A 22636-nucleotide genomic window follows, 5' to 3' on the forward strand; every position below is an offset into this window, starting at 1 on the left:
GCGGGCTCTGACCTAAATACACCATCGTATATTTACCACCCGATGATTTGATACAACTTATATCATCATCACTGAATTGCAACGAAATACGTTTTGGTAGCCATGTTTTAAATAATTTATCATTGCTTACATCTTCCAAAGTTAATGAAATTGATTCACCAAACCTTGTAGAATAAGTTGACATATTTTTAATTATGTACACTTCATCAATTGGCAATGATGATAAGGCCTTCTGCTCTAGTATTTCAACCTCCTGTACAATCAAATCATTGATTTTATGTAAGTCTACTCTTGAAACGGACATGATGAAAATATGTATGAAAATATAAACAATTCCCAACAGAAAATGACACCCACCGTCTTACTTCTATTACGAACTGAATAACACTCTAACCAGGCATTTCTTTTATGTTAAACAGCGCGAGTCACCCCTACCATGAAACCGTGCTACATTTCAAAAAAGGTTCACGTTGCTAGTTGTTACTCACCTAAAGATGCCTGACGCAGCCAAGCCCACCTCCCAACTGGAAGCGTCAACAGAAGTCGATACGAACAGACAATGGTCGTTGCGCCATCGTAGAAGACGCTAACACAATCCTCGCCGCCTGCGCGTCACCATCGACAGCGAAGGTAGAGCGATGCGTTACGTCATAGCCTTTACCGCATCGAGAGAGGTGAGGACACACCAATGAATACGCATTACTCAGCCACACGTCGTGGAGTGAACATCTCGCTCTCCTACCGGTGAACGGTTGCTGCTGTGGCGTCACACCACTACTAACTTGATGGGCTCACACTGATGGAACATTCATTACTCAACCTGCACCGTGCCTTCTCACACACACACCAACCAAATGTAATTACGTCATTATATCACACACACAAAAATCTCATACGAAAAAAAATTCAGAATGATCCATACACCAGACACTTCAAGGTCACATCGCCTTGATTTTACTAAACAACAAAACAAAACAATCAATACGTCATAGTGGTGGGGGGAGGCCCAGAAATGGCTGTAATCTGCTACTGTCTTCTCAGCCTATCTAGAGAGAAATCAATAGTATGGAACCCGTCAACTTTGTGATGCAAGTTTTCAATGATAAAGTCGAGTGCGCTCGTTAAAAATGGTGTTAATACAAGCGAACATTTCAAGGTAATAGCATTCTTAAAGTGGAAAAATGAAAGTTATAGACCCAATAAATCAAAAACTCTTACGTTCGAACAAGTTGGAACAATGTTGGAAAAAACATTGACTATTTTAATAAATACGTTGCATTACGCCCTTCTGTTATCAATCATCAACGTTTTTTTTCTGAAATACTCAAATTATAAATGCAGTGCCAACTTAGGTAGTATACACATGTTTGGGAAAATGCCCTTTACCATTGTTGAGTTTCTGAACCTCCCAGAACCAAAAGAATACACAGGTCACTGTTTCAGAAAGTCTTCTGTTTCTTTGCTAGCAGAATCAGGAGCATATATAACGGACATTAAAAAGCAGGGAAGATGGAAATCTACAACAGTAGCTGAGGGTTACATCGATCAATCTATTTCTTATAAAAAGGCTGAAAGAATAATCCCAACAGCTAACTCCAGCGTTACAGTAATCGTCCTCTTCACTTCAAGAATTAAATGTAAATGCCCATGAAATTGTCAACTCAGATAGTTCAAATATATTACAAGGCTCTTCAACATCGCAAGGTATCAATATCAGCAGTTTTTATAATTGTACTTTTCATATTAATGTTCATAAATATTGTTCATAATACAACTTTCCTGAAAATTGAATAATGATATTTTGTTTATTGCTATTCGTCGAAAAAACTCGTTTTGAACACTTCGTAAACATCATCTTTTAATACTCTTGATAAACATTAAAAATGTCACTTTAAATGACAGTTGTACAAAAAGACACATGCTGTAGGAAAACATCCATTCAAATCAACTACTCTCCAACGTTTTATTAATCAATCAATCGATCAATTCATTCAATTCACATACATATTCTTGTCTATAATAGATGTTAGTAGATTAAAAAAAATTAAAATATAAATAAATAACAATAAATAAGTGGTGGTGTTCAGTTCTTGGGAAACGCCTAAGCAAAGCTTGTGTTGCGTATTTTCCCAGATCTGAACACAACCATGAATGTGAGAAAAACAAAACTATTCATTTCTTTCGGTGAGATATAAAAATTTATAAATATATTATATATATATATATATATATATATATATATATATATATATATATATATATATATGTGTATATATATATGTATATATATATATATATATATATATATATATATATATATATATATATATATATATAAATTTTGGTCATTTGGTGAAAATCAACAACACTATGAGAAATCAAAAGTGAAAACTATACTACACAGTATGCTCTAATAAACGTCAATACACCCATTCAATCCACACCCAAATTTCTCATCAAGATTATCTACAGCAAACTTTTCTTTCTGTTTTACAATGCGCATCGTACCGTGGTTGGAGACTATATAAATGTTATTAGCTTATTCATTTCAATGTGTACCATAAAACGATACGGACTTATTGAAAGTGATCGTAAAATTAAAAGAGGTTGTCGTTTTGTTAATTATTTAATAAACAAACTTCCTTTCGAATTACATATACCCGGGGGTTGTTAATACTGTGGACCAGGTACAAAATTGAAACAACATTTAGCTCGCAACGATCTTGGTATCAATAAATTAGATATTGAATGCAAAAAACACGATATTCAATATTCTAAGCATCCATCCGATCTTGCAGCAAAGAACTTGAATACAGCGCTTGGAATAGGGTTGAATCGAAGAACGCGAGTATTGGGGAAAGAGCAGCTGCATTACTCGTCACCAACATTATGAAAGCAAAAAGACATATGGGCATGGGCTGTAGCACCAATAAGAAAAAACTAAGAGGAAACAAACGAAGAAAAATAAAATTAGAAAAGTTGCATTTGGTGCTGAGATAGTTCATAAAGTGCGAAATGTATTGAAGAAAGCTGGCGGAGATCAATTTGTGACGAATGATAGCAAAAAAGCTATCACTGTGGCATTGCAGGCGGCAAGTAAATACCTCAAAGCTGCCGGTAGAAAGAAGAAAATCCGCATACCACGTATAATTCCTGTTTCCAAGATCGGTGATTTTTTGCCATTGATACCAATTTTTGCTGGACTATCCGCACTAGGCAGTTTGGCGGGAGCCGCTGTTGGTATTACCAAGACCGTGAATTCAGCAAAAGCCAGCAGAGCGGCTTTAATGGAAGCCAATCGCCACAATGAAACCTTGGAGGCTGTAGCATTTGGCAAACGCGAAAGTGGAATATACCTCAAACCGTACCGTAAAGGTTCAGGACTATATTTAAAACCATACAAACCCACAAACAAAACAAAAAACTAATTGAACCCCTACCTCTGAGGTCTCTCACAGATCTCGATCTCAGTTAATATGCACAAAAAATGAAAATTCCACATGTTGTGGTGTTTTTATGCATGACAGATTACCATCTTCAGATCCAAGACAAAACGAGACAGCTATTGTCAATTTAGATGGAATAAGTGGACCAGGAACACATTGGGTTATATATAAAAAATGTGGGAAAGAAGTTGCATATTTTGATAGTTTTGGAGATCTACGCCCACCATTGGAATTGACTCGATTCTTTCGAAAATGTTCGAATGTAAAAATCAAATATAACTATGATCGTCAGCAGAAATTCAATACAGTTCTCTGTGCTCACTTGTACTTACAGTTTCTCTCTGAATAATTTTCCAAATGAAAATGGATACAACACCAAAACTGGATCGGGAGGCTCTCAAGGGAATGGGGTTTTAACTTAGGATGTTTTCAAAATATGGTACCTTGAAAAAAATTGATGAAGTGATGATTGCAAATATGCCCAAGGAAGTGATACTTGCATTTGTTGCACATGAGATTGCATATGTTTGGGAAAAGTCACCCAAACATCTACAAGATGACTTCGACATAATGAAATATAGATATTGTTACGAACACCACCCCGATGGAAATTAAGATTCGGATGTGACTGATAGTCCTATACCTCGAAAATCTGTATATTGTATTTGTAATATAGAGGATATGAATATCGGTCTCATTTAAAATGATATTTATTACAATGCAACACCTTCGAAAAAGTGTAAATTGTCTCGAATGTAAGCTTCAAGCTGTCGGGACAAGGGTCTTGAGTGCGGATATTTTCCACCTATTGAATTAGATAGGAACAGCCGTTATGGATTAAGACTTTTGGGATTCTATGGATGCAATACAATCACTAATATAACTGAAGCTGATAATTTGGCGAGTTTCAGAATCAGTAATGACAACTCATCGATACTCCAAAAGTACACAATTGAAATTCCATGTGGTGCTTACGAAATAGAAGAGATCAATGCCGTCATACAGAAACAAATTATGTTCAGGTTGTTTCACGATAAAAAACCAATTGATATCGTTGCAAATGACATTTTCTATCTACACACCAATAATAATACATTCAAGTGTGAAATGCGATCCAAATATGAAATTGATCTGACACATCCAAATTCTATAGCAGAAATGATGGGGTTCGCTCATGCATATTTCCACCAAATCAGATACATGAATCCTCATTACCAATAAACATTACAACTGTGAGACTTATCCGCTTAGATTGCAATATAATATCTGGTTCATATATGAATGGTGAAGAATCCCACATTCTTTTCTCATTCGATATTGATGTTGAACCTGGATACAATCTTACTAAAGAACCACACAGTAGTATATATATGCCTGTCAGTCCAGAAAGTAGTCAATTGATTCACAACATTACAGTGCGTATTTTGAATGAAAAAAATAACCTTATTGATTTTGGAAGTGAAGAAGAGATTTTCATTATTTTGGAATTGAAAAAAATCGAATAACTATTGTTATGGGTTCCATTTATAATAGACAAATTCGTATTGGAAAATTCCAAACCAAAACGAGCTGCACCATCAAAAAGAAAAGTGTGCATAAAAAGAAGCTCATTCCACAAGTCTATGTCAAACAGTCAGCACATAAGGCTGTCTGTGAGTGATCTAACATTTTTGAAATCGATTGGATTGAAAGTGAAAAAATAACAATGGAGCTCGAAACAAACAGTGAAAAGTTGAATATATTCGATGGACCAGTGTTCAATCATTCTCTCATAAGTTTAAATTAGCACACATATAAGCCCTATGGATCACCTCCATTCAGAAAATGAAATTAGAATTGCTATCAATAATCAAGATGTTATACTAGATATTGCCGAGAGCTTCATTTACATAGAAGGTAAATTCAGCCCCAAAGACGAAGCGAAAACATGCTATCTCTCGAATAATGCAATTGCATTTCTCTTTGATGAAATTCGTTACGAAATGGGTGGTGAAAAAGTGGCTGTTGTTAGAAAACCGGGATAACCATGATATGAATGCAAAAATCAAGTTGGCTTATTGTATGTGGACCTCTACGAACTACCATCATTACGTGGGACTTCTTCAGACGTATGGGCCTTCAAAACAGCTAACGTTCTGGAAACTCCTACTTTTGTCATCATAGCATTCGAAAGTACTACCACATTTGAAGATAGAACATAGGATATTACAAAATTCACAACTGCTGATATCAATAGTATTCGAGTATACTTGAATTCTGAAGTTTATCCATATGAGTGTAGGAATTTGAATTTCGATAGAAAACTTTATGCTCTTGCTTATTATGCTTTTGAGAGTTTCAACGAAGTTATTATGATGGAGATATGAGTGAACCTCTGATGGACATTAGACAATTCAAAGAGAATCCACTATTCATCATCGATTGTTCCCATCAACCAAATGCAACAAAATTATCAACTATTGATATAAAGAATGAGTTTGAGACGAGGAAGACCAAGTTTCCAGACAACACTAAAGTATATGCATTAATTTTGCATGATACAGTTTTAACATACAATGCATGGATGGTTCAGTTCACAGCAGATATTGACACTCTTTAAATTATTGATACTATTTCATTCTCCCACTCTATTATGTACTGTTTCATAATTTATTTTTTTGTTCATTTGTAACTGACTTATATCTTGTATTGTAATTTTGTCCTAATTCATATATATATATATATATATATTATATATATATATATATATATATATATATATATCATATTTATTGTTTTGTAATCATTTTCAATTGTATATAATTGGATTTGAATAAATAAAACATGAAAATAATACAAAGTATTTTATTTGACATTATTGATGATTTACAGGAACATACAGACTATATAAAATAACATCTCTCTTATAGTGATCATTTTCGCGACCATCTTCAATTTCCTTTCGATTTTCATCATTCAATTCAAAGTGATGAATAATACATTCTGGCAAGTATGGTTGGAGACTATACAGGAATCTTCTCAGGTTCAGTTCAATCATAACCTCACAAAGTTGACACAATTCCAATTTATTATTCAAAAATTGGTACAAACTTCTGCACCATTCTGATAGTTCTGAGCATCACGAAGGCATAATTCGATTTGTTTTTCATCATATTATACACTCATATCATAAATGCTTGCATGTTCGTCTCTATCACCCAACACCTTCTATTCACCCGACAAATGTTGAACCGATGATTTGACATCTACAAAATCGATCCAATCTTGACCTGCATACTGCATCCACTTCATAACTTGTAGTTATGAAGTGAGTGTATTCAACTATGTAAGTAATGTTTATATTTCCATATAATTATCATCTGAATCATCTAATATATGAATATTATTAAAACAAAAATAAATTCATTATAAATAATTACTATTATTATTCAATCATATTGAATTTGACTAGAGATCGCGTTTTCATGCCTGCAAAACTTTGCGGGCTCTGACCTAAATACACCATCGTATATTTACCACCCGATGATTTGATACAACTTATATCATCATCACTGAATTGCAACGAAATACGTTTTGGTAGCCATGTTTTAAATAATTTATCATTGCTTACATCTTCCAAAGTTAATGAAATTGATTCACCAAACCTTGTAGAATAAGTTGACATATTTTTAATTATGTACACTTCATCAATTGGCAATGATGATAAGGCCTTCTGCTCTAGTATTTCAACCTCCTGTACAATCAAATCATTGATTTTATGTAAGTCTACTCTTGAAACGGACATGATGAAAATATGTATGAAAATATAAACAATTCCCAACAGAAAATGACACCCACCGTCTTACTTCTATTACGAACTGAATAACACTCTAACCAGGCATTTCTTTTATGTTAAACAGCGCGAGTCACCCCTACCATGAAACCGTGCTACATTTCAAAAAAGGTTCACGTTGCTAGTTGTTACTCACCTAAAGATGCCTGACGCAGCCAAGCCCACCTCCCAACTGGAAGCGTCAACAGAAGTCGATACGAACAGACAATGGTCGTTGCGCCATCGTAGAAGACGCTAACACAATCCTCGCCGCCTGCGCGTCACCATCGACAGCGAAGGTAGAGCGATGCGTTACGTCATAGCCTTTACCGCATCGAGAGAGGTGAGGACACACCAATGAATACGCATTACTCAGCCACACGTCGTGGAGTGAACATCTCGCTCTCCTACCGGTGAACGGTTGCTGCTGTGGCGTCACACCACTACTAACTTGATGGGCTCACACTGATGGAACATTCATTACTCAACCTGCACCGTGCCTTCTCACACACACACCAACCAAATGTAATTACGTCATTATATCACACACACAAAATCTCATACGAAAAAAAATTCAGAATGATCCATACACCAGACACTTCAAGGTCACATCGCCTTGATTTTACTAAACAACAAAACAAAACAATCAATACGTCATAGTGGTGGGGGGAGGCCCAGAAATGGCTGTAATCTGCTACTGTCTTCTCAGCCTATCTAGAAGAGAAATCAATAGTATGGAACCCGTCAACTTTGTGATGCAAGTTTTCAATGATAAAGTCGAGTGCGCTCGTTAAAAATGGTGTTAATACAAGCGAACATTTCAAGGTAATAGCATTCTTAAAGTGGAAAAATGAAAGTTATAGACCCAATAAATCAAAAACTCTTACGTTCGAACAAGTTGGAACAATGTTGGAAAAAACATTGACTATTTTAATAAATACGTTGCATTACGCCCTTCTGTTATCAATCATCAACGTTTTTTTTCTGAAATACTCAAATTATAAATGCAGTGCCAACTTAGGTAGTATACACATGTTTGGGAAAATGCCCTTTACCATTGTTGAGTTTCTGAACCTCCCAGAACCAAAAGAATACACAGGTCACTGTTTCAGAAAGTCTTCTGTTTCTTTGCTAGCAGAATCAGGAGCATATATAACGGACATTAAAAAGCAGGGAAGATGGAAATCTACAACAGTAGCTGAGGGTTACATCGATCAATCTATTTCTTATAAAAAGGCTGAAAGAATAATCCCAACAGCTAACTCCAGCGTTACAGTAATCGTCCTCTTCACTTCAAGAATTAAATGTAAATGCCCATGAAATTGTCAACTCAGATAGTTCAAATATATTACAAGGCTCTTCAACATCGCAAGGTATCAATATCAGCAGTTTTTATAATTGTACTTTTCATATTAATGTTCATAAATATTGTTCATAATACAACTTTCCTGAAAATTGAATAATGATATTTTGTTTATTGCTATTCGTCGAAAAAACTCGTTTTGAACACTTCGTAAACATCATCTTTTAATACTCTTGATAAACATTAAAAATGTCACTTTAAATGACAGTTGTACAAAAAGACACATGCTGTAGGAAAACATCCATTCAAATCAACTACTCTCCAACGTTTTATTAATCAATCAATCGATCAATTCATTCAATTCACATACATATTCTTGTCTATAATAGATGTTAGTAGATTAAAAAAAATTAAAATATAAATAAATAACAATAAATAAGTGGTGGTGTTCAGTTCTTGGGAAACGCCTAAGCAAAGCTTGTGTTGCGTATTTTCCCAGATCTGAACACAACCATGAATGTGAGAAAAACAAAACTATTCATTTCTTTCGGTGAGATATAAAAATTTATAAATATATATATATATATATATATATATATATATATATATATATATATATATATATATATATATATATATATGTATATATATATGTATATATATATATATATATATATATATATATATATATATATATATATATATATATATAAATTTTGGTCATTTGGTGAAAATCAACAACACTATGAGAAATCAAAAGTGAAAACTATACTACACAGTATGCTCTAATAAACGTCAATACACCCCACAAAGGTTAGTCTCGTAGATGATTTCACTAAAGTTTTAGTACATAGCGATCTGCAGGTGATCTACTTGCATAATTGCATAATTTCAGAATGGTCCTGCTGCTGGATGAACGGGAAGCGTCTGCGATACTAACCCCTGTGGGGTTTCTTGCATAAATGTCTGTTGGAAATAATTCAATATCTAGCGTGGCATCAGCCGAGAAAGTAGTTGTTTTCCGACAGAGAAAAATTAATATTTTTAAATTTTATTCCAAAATAATATTTTTTTTATAGTAACACTATTCATGATGATAATTACAAAATTCCACAGTATAGACTTCATTTCCAATTAGTGTTTCACTACAACACCAGTCCAACTGAGCAAACTACACGTATTGGAAATGAAGTATATATTGTGGACATTTGTAATTATTATCATGAATAACATTATGAAGGTGTTAAAAGGCAAACTTTTCAGTTCACCCCGATAATTTACTATATTAATTCAGAAAAATTTTTCACAAAGAAAAATGTATCAGCAACTTCTCATATTAAATAATTGAAAGAGTATTTCAAAAAGCTCCTTATAAATGGATCGTAGGTAGGTACTTGAATACCTGTCTAGTAGCAAATTCCAACAGAATAATAGCAGAGAAAACTCTTAACTACATCCAATGTTTCAATAGTCTATAAATAATATCAGCATAATTCACATTCCAAAACTACTTTGATATATATTAAATACGTCACATTGGTGACGTATTCAATATGGAAAGAAATTTTTTGGCTTTCTCCTAATCCATATCTGAATTTCATTCCATAACGAATGTTTGGAATACAAACTGAGTAGAGAAAAGTATCTTCTGTATAATTCAGTATTCATGTAAAAGTATTTGTTTCGAAAGAATTTATTTCTTTCGTGTAATTCAATGTTTATATGAAAGTAGCTGTTTCAGGAGGGCTCTCTTCCAATTTGTGTCTGAAAGTTGCTTCTTTGCATGATCTACACATCCATGTATATAGTTACTTATATTCAAATTGATTACTATCTTCCTTTCTTTGGAAGATTCCCACATTTTTTTGGATCAAGATGGAGTAGTAGAAAGCCAAAAATTTTTTTTCCAACATAGAATTCTCTACATAGAATTGTTTGGAAAACAAGAACCATGTTATAAAAGAAAACAGATGACTTCTTTCGAAATTCTTCTTTCAGTAATACCTTTCCTTTATGCAATTACTGTATCTTTTCTTTTCACAACTGTATCTTTCTACTAGTTTGGAGCCGTTTAGGTTATGTTAATTTCTTAGAAATTTGTGTACTTTTTATTCAAATCCTTTGTGTGTGGTCTTCCCCAATTATTCCTCATGAAAATGATAGGGTCTTTTATGAAAGTTGTTTTTTATTTTGTTGTTTTCTGTGTTGTTTCATGATTTTAGTTTGAATAGAAAATAATGGAACAGAAATCCTGACAGATGATAGATATAACCTTACCGATGGAACATACATAAATAGAGAAGATAAAAATGCCAGAAAGGTAAACGGGAAATATTAAATAGGTACGATGACTACAGATTTGATTTTGTGTCAGCTTCACCATAATGTACCTCGTTAACGGGTGTTATGAGGAATCATATGAAGAAGGTGTGAAAAATAAAACTAGGAGGCAAACACTGGTGAGGAACTGGGTAATTCCAATATAAACAGAACACCGGATAACGAGAAGACACCCGGCTCTAAAATAGGATTTCATACACAAAATTATTAATGTTGAATGTCACAAGAAAACCACGCTCGTATCGAAATGATTCCAATGAAAGAAAGCGTTTTAAGAAAAAATGTATAGGTACTTTACTCGCGATTCTTTTGTATTTGCCAATAGGATGGGATTTGCAAATAAATCAAATGAACTAATTTTTTTTGATATGTTTGACTGAAATAACCAGTTTTTATATTGCTATTGAAAGATATAAATAGTTCAACCAGTGAAAATATGGTATGTGAACTTAACAGATTACTTTTTGCTAGTTCAATAGTAAATCTCTGTTTGTTCAGAAAAAAACAAATAATCTTGTTTCTTTCGGTTTCTTTGTTGATTTTCAGATGATGAAATTGAAATTGATTTTGTCATATTACTATGTAGTGAATGTCAAAGGAATGAAACGATTTGGTGTTGGGAAAAAACTCCAGTAATATTTGTATAATAAAATAAAATATTCAGGAATGTAAACTGAAATAAAATCAAAACGAAACATATACGTCTTAATGTCATTTGATTGAAAATTCATTATATTCGTTCACAGTGAATGAATAAAAATTATCGATTACACTAACAAAACCAAATTTGAATTCACCTGCAAAATATACTATTGAAATGTAAAACTGTAACGAACCTCTGGCATAAAACAACAAGCATTGCTCCCAAATTCCAGAACTGCAACTCTCTTCTTGATAATTGGTTGCAATTTGATTTGCGAAACAAGCGTGGAGAAGAGTGTTTCAGTTATGAGGCTCAGAATCAGTGATTTTTCAATTAAATAATGCTAATATTACTGAAAAATTACACTACAGAGAAATAACAGTAACTGTTATGTGATGTGTATCAGCCAAAATGTGGCAACTGCATTAGGAACAAAACATTCCAAACGTATAGATATAATACACCACTTTGAAAGAGACTGACAGGAGAAGATAATATTATACAGCAAGTGATAAAAACAGGTTGTGAATATGATGGCGAAGGCAATTCCAATTTTATTGAAATTGGAACATTCTCGTAAGACCATCAATGTTGTGTCGCGCCGTACGGAATTGGCGGTTACTGTTGATATTTACCATTTTATGCTACAGAGTTTTGATTTCGCTACTGGAGAGAATGTTGTTTGAATTTTTTTGATGTATCTGGTAACTGAAAAATATAGAGGTCGCAAAAATAGTTTCTATTGAAATAAATCCAAGTTTTGAATAGAAGAAAATCACAGAAGTTTTCCTTCACCATAAACTGCCTTCGGTAGCCTAGTTCATTATTGATATTAGTCATACGAGTCACTAGTCGCACTCTTAGATGGCCTTTGTGATATCAACGTCTTTTATTTCTGGTCACTTTGAATCATGCATGACTGATTTGATGCGATTGAAAAACGAAATAATTCTGGAATAATTTATTAATAAATAGCTATATGTACACAGTCAGGTCGATATCTCCTAGTGGTAGTATTGGGCAATAGGAGCAGAGTATGCTACTTTGGCGATGGCAGGTTGGGTATACGCAAGTGGAGTAGCGACTTTAGCTACTGGTGCGGCGTAGGCAACTGGGGCAGCAACTTTGGCAACAACTGCTTTCTGGACAAGAGGTTCTCTGTTTACAACAGCATTGAATCCATTCACAGGGTCTGCTGTATAATCGACAGTACGTCTAAAACCATCAGCGTCAATGAGGGAGTAGCTACCGTGAACAACATCACCGTCACGGGATTCTTGCTGGCTTTTGCTGTCACCGGTCAAACCGTCTTGGATATCGTAGGCGTAGTTGTACTGGGGATGGGGATCGTATTCTTCAGAAACAACAGCTTTAGCTACTGGAGCAGCGTATGCCAAGGGAGCCACTACTTTTGCGATAGGTGCGGCATATGCAAGAGGTGCGGTTGGAATTATTCCAGCTTGAGCAACTGCCAGACATGCGGTAAAGGCGATTAACTGAAAGTGTCAGGAAAATTATCGCAATTGTTTGAGTGCACGTAAAAGTCTAGATCTATTTCATGTACAAGAAAGCAACTCAAATCATTTCGTAATGTCTTCGTTGTGTGAATGAGCATAGTAAAAATAAATCAAGATATAACTTGAGTTAATTTCACAGAAAATCAATGGTGTAATTATTGGAGTTCCACATCTATTCATTTCCTCAATCAGAATTAGAAAATTTCAGTACAGTAAATTAAATTAATTCGTATTTTTTTCAGTATTAGTATCCTGAAATCTCAGAGGATGAAGAACAAGGAATGTTCTTGAGAACAATCATAAATTGATGATTTTGCGAGATTATTACAGAAAATAAGTATATTTTTGATTTGAATACCTACTTTTTTTCGAGTCAAATATTGATGTCAGATGGCATTTGAGATCTCACCTATTTTAGAATCATTCAAAAAAATGAGTTTCCTACCAATTGCTATATGTTAATTTTTAGTTCGAAATCCTATATGTTCAATTACGTACAAGAACATTACTGGGCCTCATTAATTATTATAATTAAATTTTGGGGGATAGAGAAATGTGAAATGAATTGTTTTCATTAGTTGGTGGAAATAGGAGATGGAAATGTAGTAGATTCAAACATCAGATTGAACAACTGGAAATGAAAACATCAAATTCCCGAATGTGGAACTGAGGTACCCAACAGATTGAATTATCATGTTGAAAGGAAATTTAATATTCGCCAATCTTATGTAAATTTTGACTGTTGAAATTGGATCAGTTTAGGCCTGATATATCAATTTGAAGAAACATGCATACTGCTGACAAAAACACATTGGTACTTTGATATCTCAGAAATCTATAACAGATATAAATAGGGCTCTCTGAAATTGTCTCATGAATACAAAGGTTTTGAACTTTAGTATAATCCATCAGTGATCACAAACATCCATAAAACAAAATTTGAGTACTCTTTTCCCAATTCAATAGTTATCAAAAGCGTGGGTGAAGAAATAACAGTAGCACTTTTTTAATATACTGATTGTTATTTTGAAACACTTGTGATTCACAAAAAAAATTGAAAAAATAGAACTCTGCATCCCAAGATGACACTATTTATGAATCACCTTCGAAGATAACCCCAAATAATTTTATTTTATTACTTTTCTTCGAAAGAAATAAAAGAAAGGGTTGCTGGCTTCTGATTTGTTTGAAGAGGTTCTAGAGGTCAGTGATGTTATCATCACTATTGAAACGAGTACAAAGTTTAATTATTGAGTTGTTGACATTTGATACTCATGAAACCTCCATTGTTGATGTGGACACTAACAATATAATAAACAATAATTTTTTCTCCAAAAAATATTCTTTCGTGGCTAGTTTGGTCTTCATTATAAGTTGTTGATGGAAAACAATCAAATTGAACAAAAAGAACAACAAAAAGTTTTTCAAGTGAGGCCTCGTTAATCCTTAACTCGCACCAGTTTCGACTTTTAAGAGTAGTCGTCCATAGTGAACGACAGCAGCTTATTGTGAAAACTGATTTTCACAGATTTCAAGAGACAGGTATAAATGAATAACCTCAACGAAAACAACGTTACTCAAAAACTGATTTTAGAGTACTGCAAAAGATCTACCACATTCTGAAATGAAAATCCAAATGTTTGCAATTGGCCATTAACGCAAGATATATTGCGAAATTGGCAGTGCATTGAAAGATATGTTGATGATTGAATTAATGATGAGCTTCTTTAACAAAGATACAGTCAAGAAAAAACTAACATGCTGGTTGTAAATACAAATTGATGAAGAGAATGTTTTCAATTTCTGCGAATAATTATTTCTTTAAAAATTAAAATTTCAGTAGATTAACAAATTTGAAATATATCACGTATTTTCTTAATCGAGATATAGAAACTTAACTTCATACCTTGAATGCCATTTTATATCGTGTGAATATACCGCAAACTTCGAGACGATGATCTTTTCATACCACTCGAACTTTTTATATATCAAAACACTACTCCAGAAATCACACAATGCACACTTGTTGACCCTCAAAAAATATCGGCATCGCCCATAGTAAAGGGATACAACTTTCATTTTTTGCCGATGGGTGACACCTCTCAAATGCAGTTCATCGGATTGGAGCGGAGGTAGGAGCAGTATAGGCCAGTGGTGTAGCTGGAATGATTCTATCTTGAGCAGCTGCCAAACATACAGTAAAGGCAATGAACAAAATAAATCAAATACTGTATTTTTGATGGCAAAATCAAATTCTCTTTGGTCAATATTATCCTAATAAGACAACAATCGAATGATATTCAGAAAACCACTAGATTACCTATTTTCAGAAATTCTGATTGAATTTTTTCTGATGTCAGAAGAATAAGGAATACTTTTTTGAGATATGGAATTGTTCACCTTATATGAATATTCATGAATAAACAATTTATTTGCTGAAAACTTGAAATTGCTAATACTTCAATACCATATCTTCAATAACACGTTGGATTGATAGATTTGACTAATGTAAAATCAGTGATCTAGAAACAGTGATCTGATTTTTAATCCTAAGATAATATGTCAGTTACTCCTTGTGATTTGTAAAAACCAGAGATACATCTCTGGCGATTGAAATAATCTCTTCATTTATATATTCTGATGTAAAAACTGTAACTATCACATTTTCCATTAACTGCTCCATGAATGGAACACTTAAAATTCACAACGTTATTTTTCTGTTTTTTTTGACATTTTTGTTAAAATTTTGATGAACCTACTCGTATATTGAAAAATGAAATGAAAATATATTTTGACTTTCTACTTGTGTTGCACTGTTTGGAACCTTTGGTGTAGTAATGAATATTACTGGAGTTTTTTCCAACAACAAACCGTTATTTTTTACACATCGACACGTGTTTCGATCAGCAAGTGATCATCTTCAAGGGAAAGATTAAACTAAATATTCATATAATATTGTCCTTATTCATACGATAGATACCTCTGCTAGGTACCTGCGTCTTAATTGTTTTCAATTGATTTTACAATGTTGTTTCATTCACTTATTTCGGTCGGTCGGTAGTCGGGCGGTTCGACGTGGATGCTTTGTTCATTCAATCAATCGGCCGATGTCTGAGTCGATGATTCAAGCCGCAGGCTGAACGCTCGATTTTCACTTGCTATCGTCCAACCCGTGTTAGGAATCACACGTTAAAAGGTAAGACCTCGTTGGTCCTTAGCTCGCACGAGTTTCGACTTCTGAGGGTTGTCGTTCTTAGGGGTGTGGTAACTGGTTAACAGAAAAAACATATTTTTTGTACTAGTCTTAAATTAAATTTACAATGTTGCCTTATCCAATAGTCAGGTAAATCTGATGTATGAAACATCATTTCAACAAGCTATATGGTTTACTATTAGGTATTGGTCCATCATCGTTATTCATAATATTATCATATAATCTCATAGGCATCTTGATGCCTGTTGTTGTTAATTTGTCTAACTAATCTCAACGAACTAAAGTCTATGTTGTAAAATACGATGGGCGAGTGCTGATTTTTCTGGTCATCCATATTTTAGGTGTGCCAGGTGTTCCTTATATCTTATTTTGAAGATCTATAAAACATCTCTCAAGATATGTCAAGATATGTCAAGATCTGTCAAGATCTATCATCAAATCTTCAAAATAGGATATAAGGAATACTTAGCACATCCTGAATATGAAAGACTAGAAAAATCAACAGCCACTCATCATATTTTGCAACAAAATCATTCCATAGACTCTAGTTCATTAAGATTAGTTAGACAAGTTGACAACAATAGGCATCTAGTTTCCCATGAGAGTGTAGAAATAAGTAAACATGATAGCATTGGTGGACCAATACCTAATTGTATAATATATAGATTGTGGAAAGAATATTTTATTTATCAGATTTACCTGACTATTGGATAAGGCAACATTATAAAATAATCAATTAAAGACAATTGAGACGCAGATACTTAGCAGAGGTACAATGACAACATTGTATGTATATTTAGTTTAATCTTCCTCTTGAAGATGCCATCTTGGTGATCGAAACACGTGTCGGATCCAGACGCAGTTCAACCCGAACTCAACGACAACATACTACTGACCGCGGAAGCCTATCCGTATTTCATTCCGTGTACTGTGTTTTTGATCCTCACATAGATCATTTTCACAACGTTCCGGCGAAGTCTCATTTATTTGCCATCTTCTAGTGATGTCTGGATTATTATGGACCTGAACTGATTCTCTGGAACTCTCTGTCTTGATTTATGAAATAGCAGGTATCTTTCATTGAGTCATTTTTCCTGCCTGAGTTGGTCTGATTACCCTCACTGGCTTACCATGTTCTTTGTTTTGCTCTTGGAATTGTGCGATCTGTTATACAGTAGTAGTATATAGTATATAGTACATCAGTACTAGTTATAGAAAACGCGTACAAAATTATTACTGAGATATATTTCGAACGTATATATTTTAGTCTTCTCTCCTCTTAACTTTCGAAAGAGAGAAGATATCAAAATCGAATAATCGTAAAAATGTATATTTTTAGTACTTTTTGGTAAGAGAGACAATAGTGTTGCATCATTCGTCGCCGAGAAAGCGCTAGCAACTTTTTTTTCAATTGGAAAGTGTAATCTTGTGATACCTCATCTGATAGGTATTTCAATTCTCCATCCAACATTTCTCTTTGGAAATCGAATATGTTCTAGATTCTAGATAAATAATTCTATTCGTTTCAGACATCTGCAAAAAAACTGATAAATGTCATGATGCCAAAAAATGTATTCACAACTCACTCTATTTCATTTCAATAGGGGCTTGAGATCTTGACCACTTCTCAACAATGATGGAGTTTGTTAACAAATTTATTTCTTACATGATGAAATGTTTATAGGGTAATTTCATCAGGAGCTCTGAAATAGACTGTGTTTGTATAACGTGAACTTCAGATTACACGAATCCCCACAAAAAGTCTGAGTGCGTCATTTCAGATAATCTAGCGAGTCATTCTGTTGGACGATGTTTACCTATCCACGAGTTCGGATAATTGTCATCTAACCACTTTCGAATCAGCCTGCCATAATAAAGAGGTATCTCATTTTGCTGTTACGTTACGTTACTTGAAAACTTATTGAGTTTGTCATTTATACAAATCCGTAGACAGGAAGATGTGGTTCCTTAGAAGAGCCCACTGAATCACCTGATATGACGCTTGTAGATGTTTTTGAGCGGCTACGTAACAAAACAATTGTCTCTCCTACTAAAAAGTACTCAACATGATACTTACGCTATACTTTAATTTTTTGACCTTGATATTTGGTTTCATTCAAAAGGTCCGCACTGTATAATACTGACATAGCTGAAGAAAATGTGTTGCACCGAAATAAGAATGCTGTTATTTATTTTTGCTAGCGGTACCTTCCACTCAGAATCAATTAGTCTTTCAAAACACAATTCTTTACGTGAAGAGAAATTCAAGTAGTTATTTAAATGCAGAGAAGTTGTTTCATAGATCCAGAAATAAAACTGCAAATTCTAGTGTTTTCTCAAGACATGAGTGAAACACAATGTTCATAATATTCTTGAAATCATTTACTTTCTCAGGTTACCATTAGAATAATTGAAAATTTGTGATATTTCAGAAGATTTCACTTTACTGAAAAATGTAATTCTTTGTTACTCACATGTGAATTCATCATGTGGGATCCCCAAATATCATTAAATGATATATGTGAGGATACTAGGAAATTTCCATATATAGGGACTCCCATACAAAGAGATTTTTAGAGTGAATACGAACAACATAAATATTCAAATATTCAAAATCAGAGACTTAACGCTGGTGATCTAAAATAATGTATTATTTCTACCTTCAATAAATAATCAATGGATTTCTATCAAAAATATTACTTTTTTCCTGACAAGTTCAACAGATTATATCGATATGAAGTACACATGAAAAATCAATCTCAATCTTCAACCATATACAAATTATTACAAATACTATTTCAGTATTTCAACGAATGCTCAAAATTTTATTGGTGATCTACTACAAAGATAGAGGATTCGATTTTATATTTGGCTTCATTAAAATAAATGGAATGTTCTCAATTATAATTTTTGAGGCGACGAAAAAATATTTACGACTTGCAATCAGAAAAACAAGATCGATGTGATAATTAGTTCTATATTGAATTTTTTTTTGATGATTCATACATAGAGAAAGACTGGATCTGGATCTGTAGGTATATTATGATTGCACTGTGGTTCTGGCGTTGAATCTGGTCATTATCAAGTCATTTGTATTTTAGAATTAATAAAAGTAATAATATATAGAAAAAAAATTATTTTCTGTTTTGAAAAATTATTATTATGGCTCAGACAAAAATTAAAAATTTTGTTTCAGTAATCCCATTTTGTGAATTTTATTTTATGTATTGAATAAAAAAAATTGAAACAAACTTCTTTTTCAGTTTTTAGGAATATTATGTCAATATAATCAGAATAGAGAAATGCTCATAAAAAACGCCATAAAATATCGTAGAAAAAATGTTGGCAGAGGATGTGTATTTTTATTGTCCTATGGTTCTCTAGTAACGAGACAAGTGTCACTTGTAAGAACGCTTTCTCAAGTTCTTCAGATAGTATAGCTATGTAAGCACGTGAATGGTTTGTCTTCACCTAGCTAGTGTAGTTTTGTTCTATAAATATACTTCTGATTACTTCGCAACCCACATTCACTCGATTCAACAAAAAAATCTATAACTCCTTTCAACAATTTATTAATAAATATATATGTACATAGTCAGGTCGATATCTCCTAATGATAGTATTGGGCTACTGGAGCCGAGTATGCTACTTTAGCGATAGCGGGTTGAGCATAGGCAAATGGAGCTGCGATTTTAGCAACTGGAGCTGCGTATGCAACTGGAGCAGCAACTTTGGCAACAACAGCTTTCTGGACAAGAGGTTCTCTGTTGACAACAGCGTTAAATCCGTGAATTGGATCAGCAGTGTAATCGACTGTACGTTTGAAGCCATCAGCATCAATGAGGGAGTAGCTACCTTGGACTACGTCACCGTCACGGGATTCGTGCTGGCTTTTGCTGTCTCCAGTCAAACCGTCTTGGATATCGTAGGCGTAGTTGTACTGGGGATGAGGGTCGTATTCTTCAGAAACAACAGCTTTAGCTACTGGGGCGGCATAGGCCAAAGGAGCAGCTACCTTTGCAATGGGAGCAGCATATGCTACGGGGGTGGAATAGGCCAGAGGTGCTGCTGGAATGATGCCAGCTTGGGCAGCAGCCAAACAGGTAGCGAAAGCGATGAGCTGCAAATATTAGGAATTATGTTTAATTGATTCAAATTCAATTGTACACATTGTTTATGGAAAAATGTGGATTTATCTCATTTAAATACACAGTGAAATGAAATGACGAATTTATTCAAAATAATTCAACGACTATAACAAAAAAATACAATTAGAATTGAATTGTTCAAACACGTGAATAAAAAGATAAAGAACTCTTCAATATCATTTTCACGTTGGCATTCGTGTATTCTTATACGTATAGTTAGACATCAATTCACGATTTTGGATCGATGTTACTTTTCATAGAAAAGCTCAGTTTCATCCATTATATAAAATACGAGGTCTGTTTAAAAATAAGGTGAATTAATTAATTCATCAATTTCTATTTTGTCCCTTCCAAAGTAGTCCCTTTCACTTATCCCAGCGTTTTTTCAAATCCCTAAAGTAGTTGTGATATGCATTTCTTTGGTATGCCAGTGAGCTCTCAGCAATTCAGTTTTCATCTTCTCGATTGTCACAAAAACTCTGTCCTTGCATGGGCCTCTCGAATCTTATGAACAGGGAAAACCGGCAGGGGGACAAATCTGGTGAATACGGTGACTGAGGTATGATTAAGGTGTTGTTATTAGCCAAAAACTTACGAACAAGAAATGTGGATCGTCGTTGATATCATTCAAGAAATTTTTAGCGATTCTAATCTAGCAAATTTAGAAAGAACTTGCTGCCACAATGCCCAAAATTTACAAAAAATTGCATGGTATGAGTCAACCGATATGCCGACATCCTCAGTAACTTTTCTGATAGTTGATGTACTGGAGCGTCCAGGGCGAGTGTTGCCACCTCATCATCTCGACCTTCTGTGAAAAGCTTGTACAACTTGTGATCATTTTTCTTACTCAGAGTACAATCATCGTATGTCACCGTCAACGTTTCAAGTATTTTCGAGCACTATATATCATTTCTTACACAACATTTGATGCAAATTCGTCGATCCATTATTTTCGATGGTAAAAAGTCGCCAAGCACGCAAAACACTTTCAACTGTTATGCCTATCACCAACAAACTGAACATGCTGGACAGCTGAAACTGTGAACATATGTTGGAGAGGAGTGTACCGGCAAAAAATAATGAAAAATCGCTAGTCGAATGTACGTAGCCCGCGAAATTTTAACGTTTACCCTATTTTTTGAACAGACCTTGTATATAGAAATACTTAAAATTATATTATTTGAAAATAATTACACTTTTTTTGAAATTGTCAAACTTGCAGATAATTGAAATTATGAATATATGAAATGGATCTCATACCTTGAATGCCATTTTTATTAAGTGATTGACTAAACAGTTTCAGATAATATGTAATGATTGATAATTCTCAAACAATTTATATACTTACTAAAAACTGCTCCATTTATTCAATATTTCATCATTAGCACTCCATGACCTTCGAAATAACATTGACTTCATTTAAGTTATTTGGCATACGACTTTCATTTTTACTACATTCGTGCAATTTTTCAATGCGTCGGTATTTGCAACAAAATGAGATTATCGGAACGTCCTTGAATAAGAGCGCCAACCACTTTTCTGAATATAATTTCTATAGTTTCTTTACATGAGTTGGTATTACAAAGTTGAACTTACAAAAGTACTACCTAGAAATGAATACATTTGTTCATAATTATATCTTTTAAGTTCTTCACACAAGCACTACAGGAAAATCCTCAAGGCGCTCTCAAAGCGGTGCCTGTGCGAAAGAGAGATTAAATCCATTTGGGAAAACATTCTCAGGAAGTTTATTCTACATAAACGCAGTTCTCCAGAAGAGTTCTTTAACAGTGGAGTACGAGGTGTACTGAGTTGAACCTCAAAACGATGAGCAGCCACTGTCCGTCGCGTATTTCTGATATGTGCCAAGTCACTTGAACACCTTCCGTGAAAGTATCTGTAGAAGAGAGACAAATCTCCAACCTTTCTTCGATGTTCCGGGCTATCAAGGTTGCACGTGATGTTCGCGTCTCCAATTAGGCGGATGGCTCTTTTCTGGATGGAATCCAGCATCTTCAGGGTATGTTTGGGGGCAGAGCTCAATATATGCGAACAATACTCCAAAGAAGGTCTGATCTGAGCTTTATAAAGCATCAAAAGTTGCTGGGGTGTGTATATTTTGAGAAGCAGACTTTGCAATTCCAGCGACATGATTGTGCCAAGATATATTGGTGTCCATTTCAACCTCCAACAAACTGATCTGAGAAGAAA

The 22636-nt window shown here is 34.0% G+C and overlaps 2 protein-coding genes across 8 annotated transcripts in view; both read left to right on the plus strand.

The window, feature by feature from the left end:
* The window catches only part of LOC141482969 (uncharacterized), a 46292-nt gene extending 25853 nt beyond the window's left edge, over positions 1 to 20439 (plus strand). The window contains exons 3-7 of the mRNA XM_074177026.1: positions 10935 to 11031; positions 12533 to 13025; positions 18707 to 18729; positions 19538 to 19678; positions 19870 to 20439. Of these exons, the coding sequence (XP_074033127.1) occupies positions 10935 to 11031; positions 12533 to 13025; positions 18707 to 18729; positions 19538 to 19678; positions 19870 to 20424 (1309 nt within the window). The 3' untranslated portion in view covers positions 20425 to 20439. The remainder of the gene's footprint in view (positions 1 to 10934; positions 11032 to 12532; positions 13026 to 18706; positions 18730 to 19537; positions 19679 to 19869) is intronic.
* dlg1 (MAGUK family member discs large 1) overlaps positions 1 to 22636 on the plus strand; it is an 889881-nt gene that overhangs the window by 188594 nt on the left and 678651 nt on the right. The window lies entirely within an intron of this gene.

Source organism: Leptinotarsa decemlineata, unplaced genomic scaffold (assembly GCF_025532065.1).
Source record: "Leptinotarsa decemlineata unplaced genomic scaffold, Ldec_3_MD MMD2_tig00002159_RagTag_RagTag, whole genome shotgun sequence".
NCBI lineage: Eukaryota > Metazoa > Arthropoda > Insecta > Coleoptera > Chrysomelidae > Leptinotarsa > Leptinotarsa decemlineata.